Source organism: Rhinopithecus bieti, unplaced genomic scaffold (assembly GCF_001698545.2).
Source record: "Rhinopithecus bieti isolate Rb0 unplaced genomic scaffold, ASM169854v2 scaffold_35903, whole genome shotgun sequence".
Taxonomy (NCBI): Eukaryota; Metazoa; Chordata; class Mammalia; order Primates; family Cercopithecidae; genus Rhinopithecus; species Rhinopithecus bieti.
Genome location: NW_016815549.1, coordinates 2,020,480 through 2,028,102, shown reverse-complemented (window position 1 = coordinate 2,028,102; position 7,623 = coordinate 2,020,480). Strand labels below are relative to the sequence as shown.

Sequence of the window (7,623 nt, the reverse complement as noted above, 5' to 3'; positions counted from 1 at the left end):
TATAGAGAAAATAAAAAATAGCTGATATTTATTCCATACTCTGTTATCTAAAACAGAAATGTTGAGAATTAAATGTCTTATTTCTTTGTAAAAATTATATCGAGTAGTTTTATTATAGACTGAATGTTTGTGTTTCCCGTAAATTCAAATATTGATGCTCTAATCTCCAATGTGGTGGTATTTGGAGGCGGGGCCTTTGGGAGGTAATTAGGTTTAGATTAGGTCCTGAGTGTGGGGCCTTCATGATGGGATTAGTATCTTTACAAAAGAAAGAAGAAACCAGAGCTCACTCTCTCTCACCATGTGAGACAGGTAGAAGGCACAGGGAGAAGGCATCTGTCTGCAAGCCAGCAAGAGAGCCGTCCCCAGAACCTGGCCATTGTAGCTGGCACTCTGATTTCGGATTTCCTAGCCTCCAGAACTGTGAGAAATAAATGTCTGTTACAGTCAAGTGCCACATACTGATGATGTTTCAATCAGTGAGAGGCCACACCTATGACGCTGGTCCCATAAAATTATAATACCATATTTTTACCATAACTTTTCTATGTTTAGATATGTTAGATACACAAATACTTACCATCATGTTACAACTTCCTGGAGTATCCAGTCCAGTAACATGCTGTACAGGTTTATAGCCTAGGAACAATAGGTTATATATCTTAGAGTCTAGGTGTGTGGTGGGCTCTAACATCTAGATCTGTGTCAGGACACTCCATGATGTTCACACCACAAAATAACCTAATGATGCCTTTCTCAGTACACGACCCCGTCCTTAAGTGATGCATGACTGTATTTAAGCTGCTCAGTCTATGGTAGTTTGTCACTGCATCCCAAGCTAAGACAAGTTTGAACAGTGTTTACCACCACCTTCTTGTCATATAACTTAGGATATGGGGCAAGCATCTTTTCCGTGCCTACGCTAATTGCCATATCCTTTTCTAAATTTGGATCCATTACTAATTAATTTTTTATCTTTTGTATTTCCAGTGTTGTGAAATATCTCCAAGAATTCCTTTAATGTGAGGTTTTTTTTAGTCAGAATTATTTCCTTTACAATGTCTTCATATTTTTCAGTCACAACGTTTTCTCCCATTTATATCAATAAGCTGAGTTTATATCAATTCACTGAGTTTCTCTGGTTGCATTTCTAGAGTCTCTCAGATGGTGGTGGTAGTTTCAGCATTTCCAAGGTTGGCTACGCTATGTCTTTTATAAGTCTATTTATATTCAATATTCAAATTTCACTTTCAGTATTGCCACCTTTTTGTCTTTGCTGTAGTTCCATTTTTGTTGACCAGATCCTGTTTAAATTATGCATTCTTTTGTAAGATGTCATGTGGATTTATTACTGGGAGACGAGCAGTCAGCACATACATGCTTTGCTGTCTGTGCATAAACAGAACAGCAAATATTCAGTGACAGATCACTGGAAGACTTTGAAGGAAGTGAGATAACTGGTCACTAATCATATGTGCATTTGTTATTTTTATAGTGATTTCTGGACTGAAGAACTGGCAGCAAAGTTTGTACATTTGATCGTTACTCTCAGTTATTATGCTGTAACTAAAATTTGAAAGCTGTTTTGGAGGGAGTAGTGTTATTTGACTAAATCATAGTAACTGAAATTTCTAAAAATCAGAATTATACAAAGCAAGCATATGCATATATATACATGCGCACACACATCACACGTACATATACAGAATCAATGTGTCGTTACCTGATCTTATATTTTAGTTACTTTCCTATTCTTTCTGCCTAGATGGTTTTTCTCCTTTATTTTTATTTCTGCTTATAAAATTATGCTCTCTTCCTTCATTATTGCCTATTGAAGAAGATCTAGGAAATTTGTAGACAAAACTTCAGCAAGCTCCCTGTTGCTGTCAGGTGCTGGACAGACAGTTCTCTAGACAGCCATCACAAGGGCATTTTGGAATGTCCTTGGTGATCGGTGGCATGGCCAGTATTTTACAGTTACAACAAGCTTGCTTTCTATTGTCATTTGTGGGTTTCTCATGTTTATCAGAATAAATTGGTACTGGACAAGTTAGGAACTCAACTCTGGGGAGTACTGCTTGAACAAGTTTAGTAGCAGTAAAAGTGTATGATATATTGAATGCAAAAATGGCCCTTGTTCTCCACCCATCTCTGTGTTCACCTCTTTGTAATGTGACTTTGTAGCTCCTCCCTCACTTCTTAAATCTGGCTGGCCTTGGGACTTGCCTTGGCCAATTGACTGAGATGGCCAAGTGACAATGTACTACTGCCTTGCATGCCTCTACTCTCTCAGCCCATTCTGCCAAAGAGCCTACCTAGCCTGATGGAGTTTGAGAGACCACATAGAGAAAAATGAAGTTATTCCAAGAGAAGCCATCCTAGACCAGCATACAGCCAGATGACTCCCATATATGAGACAGCCCAGTGAAGATCAGCCAGAGCCTCCCAACACAATCATGGCTGCATGAAAACTTCAGCTCAGACTAGAAAAGGGACTCGGCTGAAGCATAGACTTATGAAGGATAGTAATGCTTATTATATAGAATTTTAGGGTTTTTAAAATTACCAATAGTTGAATAATACAATACTGTTTATGGAGGCACTGATTTTGTTTTCTTAAATTAACCTAGCTGCTGTTGTAATCTATAAAAATGCCCTTTCTTTAGTCCTCAGCAGCAGATTAACTCCGAGCCAGTTCTCCTACTTGAACTTAAAAGAGATCTCTTACAGCTCCATCACAGAGCTGCTGAAGTGTACAGTCTGGAAGGGCAGAGGCCAGATCGTTTGATGCACTGTTTAGTCAGCACATTGCAAATTATCTGCTTCACAGGATCACTCAATAAATACACCAAATGAATGAAGGCTGAAAGTGCTTCTTCACAAGGAACAATACATCTAGAGATACCTGATTAGTGCTCAAAACATCTCACCATTTCGAAAAGGTTTTCCTTTAAAAAAAAATTCAATTACAATTTCATTTTGCTCCTCCTAAGAAAAAAAATTCTTTTCTACAAGCAATAAAAGTTTCCATGCAAAAATGAGAACACATTTATAAATAAAATAATATGAAGGTAATCATACCAGAGGATGGCACCTGTCCATATCACTTGTCTAAAGAATGAGACCTGGCCGAGCGCGGTGGCTCAAGCCTGTAATCCCAGCACTTTGGGAGGCCGAGACGGGCGGATCACGAGGTCAGGAGATCGAGACCATCCTGGCTAACACGGTGAAACCCCGTCTCTACTAAAATACAAAACTAGCCGGGCGAGGTGGTGGGCGCCTGTAGTCCCAGCTACTCGGGAGGCTGAGGCAGGAGAATGGCGTAAACCCGGGAGGCGGAGCTTGCAGTGAGCTGAGATCCGGCCACTGCACTCCAGTCCGGGCGACAGAGCGAGACTCCGCCTCAAAAAAAAAAAAAAAAAACAAGAGACCTTTGAGACACAGCTTTGAGTTTTCCTGTGAATACTAAAGGCGGTTGTGTCCACTCATCTATATTTTCTTATCTGAAGCTCCTTTGTGAGCAAGGCCACAGATTTGAAAGACAGGAATCTGAGTTTAGAATTTAGATGCTATGATCCATTCATGGCTCATAAGACTTGGGGTAAAGAGAGCAGACTTATTATTTTATTCAATGTTGGCCATGTCCTGAGGATCTATTAGGCTAAGATCAGACTATAATCTAAAGTGGACAGGAAAGAGTAATTTGAATACTCTCGTTTTTCTTAAAAGAGATTCATTCACTTAAAGTCTGGAGGAAATTCCCTTAATTGATATTCTAAAAGAACTGTAATTTGGATTCATTAGAAAGCCCATGCCTGGCAAATTTTGAGATCAATATTTTCAAAGCATAAATAGAACCATTTGGTATATTTCCAGGGCAATTTTTTAGAGCATGCAATCAAAATGTAATAAATGGTGCCTTAGAGGCAGGAATATGCTAATTTACATCCAATCTTAAATGCTTTGTTCAACATAGAAGTAAGCCTATACAGTGGATCATATACCCGCTCAGTGTCTCAAATAGTTTCTAGGGGGTTGTGATTTGGAAATAAGGATGTCGGTAAGATCCCACGATGGTCCACGAGATGCAGAGGATAATTGAGCTGTCCAAGGAACTGGTCTAATCTGATCCATTGTGATCCATTTCCAAACATTCTTCAGTCACTCTGAGAATTCTTTCAAACACATTAACAAGCATTCCTTATTCCTCTACCCACTATCAAGACCAATATATTACAAAGTCAAAATCAGTTTTCAATTGAATTTTAAATTTTATTTGAAAATACAATACACAGCAGAGAATTATTTCCTCCCCTACTGTTCTTTCACAAAGGAAACTGTATGGTAAATGTAACTGAGATATTTGGCTAGGATAGATCCTGAGAAAAGAGAGGCCCAGTTAGAAGTGGAAAATACAAAGTCTGTCAAAGAAGATTCACCTCTCTTTTAACATAAAAGAGCCTTTTAAGTTATCATAGGAATCAGATAAAACATGTGCAGAATTTCTGCCATGCAAACAGAGACTACTGAAATTTTCAAGTTGACCAAATTACACTGACCTGGGCCCCAAGTAAGTAGAATAAAAAGGAGATGTCTTCATCAGAAAGATATGTGTTTGCCTGCTTTTACTAGCCTACATATGTACATATTTACATATTAATGTTTTCTGAAATACGATTTTCATTATTCTCAGTAATAGCATCATGAATAAGGGCTATTTTCTGGCTTTTGCCTTATTCACATGTATCTTGCCTTTTTCATCTGAATTTTCTTCATGACAGCATCACTCACTGTACAATCTTGAGCCCATGATGTGTAAATAGTAGAGATGACTTTACTCTGGTTCTGGGTTAAATCTGAGTTTTTGAAGAATTTATAACACTTGCATTCAGATCAGGTTTAGCAAGGTGCAAAGAAGCAGCCTTGACATAGGAATATATAGCTAAGGCTTCCAACAGGAAAAACATTCCTGGTTGGCTCCTTGGAAGTCTGATGTACAATGAATAGAACTGATAAAACCCTGGAAGCCTTACTAGTAATCCAGCTTTCTAAGACATTATGATCATCCCCTTCCCTTTCATTCTCAATAAGTGAATTCCCTATTATTGTTATTGCCTAAAAAAATTTTAAAGAGGGTCAGGACATTCAAAGTTTCTTCATGTTCTAAATTTCCAACAGGACTGAATTGCTCTAGAGGTCTGAAATTAGTAGAAATTTGGATTTTCTTTTCTTTTATTTCTTTTCGGCTCTACTAGAAGTGTTTTAGCTTCCACCGTGACAGAAATGGGCAAATAAAATCTATTTGGGGAGCAATGGACAATCTTTGGTTATATTTATTTGCTGATTTCTGTTGAAATTACAGAGAAAATTAAAAGTTTGCTGTCTTTAGTACTGCAAAGTTTAGAAAGATTCATTTCAGTCAATTACTGCCAAAGTTACTTTGCCATATAAGCCAAAGTTACTTAGGGTAGTTTTAATTATTGCAAAGTTATTGTTGTGGAGTTTGCCTTCCTTATATTATGGTGATTTTAATCTGTAATGCCACATGCTAAATGTAAGTTATGTCCCTTGGGCCCTCTCCTGAGTGGGAGGCTGGGGCCTGAGGGTGAGGGTGGAAGGAGAGATGTTGAGTTTAGGCTTCTCTTTTACAAAGAGCCTCACATCTAGACTCTTGATATTCATTATTTTAAAACTGGATTACAATTATTATATAGTTTTGTATCTGAAAACTGTTCATTCTTAAAACAAACATTTAAAATACAGCAGAGCTTTCATAATTGTATTCTGGCATTTATTTTTTGAACCATAGGTAGTTGCCCAGGATTCTACTGAGCTCTAAAAGGCCTCAACGTCCAAAATGAGATGACAGCTGTGCTATATTAGAAAGGAATATGAGTTCAGGGTCAGAAAACCTGAATTTAGGCTTCAACTATGTCTCTTACTAGTTTGTGATTTGGCATGCTATTTACCCTGTCATGGCTTCATTTTTCTTATCTGTAAAAATAAAGCCATACTCTTCATGTTTATACCAGGTTATTATGAGGATTACATAAAATAATTGGTGTAAATAAACTTTGTAAACTATAAAGTACTAAACAAATGCAAAGTAAAATACATTAATGATATTTCTAGCATTTATATAATTTAAATTATGTGTCAGGGTATAGTTCTTTCCCATTTAAATTATGTAGAATCTTTAGTAGTAAAAAAGCCTAAGAGCAGAGCCTTTGACCACTCCTGAGACACTGCTACCCATGGGAAATTACTCAATAATAAGGGACCAGTGCTGAATTTACGGATTTAAGCTATCCTAAATACTGCCTGCATTCAAAAACAAGTCTTGAATTAAGCCACAATTGTCAGGAGAAGAAGTCCAAATAAATAATTTTAATTATGATACATTACTTATTACAGTAAAATTGGCATTTTCCCCTTCAAAAGCAGAAGCACCAGTCTTAGAATGTATAGTATGAATGGTATTTTAAGTGAAATGTAACATAATATAATGTGGAGACATTATTTTACTATAGAACATACTTTCTAAAAGGAATTTCACACACTGAAATGTTAGAATGGAAATAATGTCATGCTGAATAATAAAATAAAAACCCCCATGACTTTCAAAGTCCACTTCAAATTAAACATGGCATACTGCTGAAATTAAAAAAAAAAAAAACAACTAGCCCAAAATAGAAGGTTTTCATATATGTAGAGGTTTCTCTTAACATAATTGCAGTGATTCTGTGAGAAACTAAAGTGAATGTTTTATTGAAGGATTTTGTTCATTTGGTCATCACATTTTTGTTGAACACCTACTTTGTGCTAGGCTTTGTTGTAAGTGCTGGGGACACAGAAAAAAGAAAGACAATCCTGCCCTCGAGGAGCTCACAGTCTAGTGGGGGAAACAGATAGGTGGACATTGATTTTAAAATTATAAAAAATATTAAACAACTTTATAAACTTCCTTTGCAATCAAACAAACTTTGGGTGTTATGAGTGGATGGTAAAAAGGGATGATGTCCAATGCAGTGAAAAACCATCTGCTTCAATATCATGTGACTTCTGCGAAGGCAGTGATGTGGTTCTGCAAAAAGATAAAGGAATGACAAAGTGAGAGGCTTGGGAACATTAGCTTTGTAAAACATGTAGTACCTTTACAAATAATCATTAGCTTATATGCTGAATGTTGAAGTTGCCAAAACATCCAGCATTATTAAAGTAAGTTTTATGTATTAGTACATAATTTTCGCTGCTAATTACATATTTTATTCAATAATCTTAATTATCCAAATAGATTAAAATGTTATACCTGCTTTATTCAAAATTAACTCTGAAATTTGAAAAGATAAAAATGGCAATGCCAGACACGTTAATATTCTGTTCAGTGTTAATGGAATTTTAATGCTGCATGTTGGAGTTTCAGATTAATTGCTCCCTGAGAGACAGATGGTGTAGAATGAGGTGGTGAAATGCTCAGACTAAAATGGCATTTGCTAGTTGACAAAAATCTACTTAAACACTTCATTTTTGATGCATGAATCCTGACTCCAGACTGTGGTCTCTGTTGTTTCCCTCTACCATAGAATTCTTTACAGAGCCTTTTTTTTTTTTTTTTTTTTTTTT

At 36.6% G+C, this 7,623-nt stretch overlaps 1 protein-coding gene across 4 annotated transcripts in view; it reads right to left on the bottom strand.

Annotated features, from left to right (window-relative positions):
• Nucleotides 1-4,251: 4,251 nt before the first annotated feature.
• Nucleotides 4,252-7,623, bottom strand: part of PLPPR5 (phospholipid phosphatase related 5) — a 124,507-nt gene continuing 121,135 nt past the window's right edge. For 2 of the 4 annotated variants that reach the window (XM_017853410.1, XM_017853412.1), the window contains exon 6: nt 4,252-7,084. In XM_017853410.1, the coding sequence (XP_017708899.1) occupies nt 7,052-7,084 (33 nt within the window). In that variant the 3' untranslated portion in view covers nt 4,252-7,051. The remainder of the gene's footprint in view (nt 7,085-7,623) is intronic. The other 2 variants (XM_017853409.1, XM_017853411.1) reach the window with 2 other exon arrangements.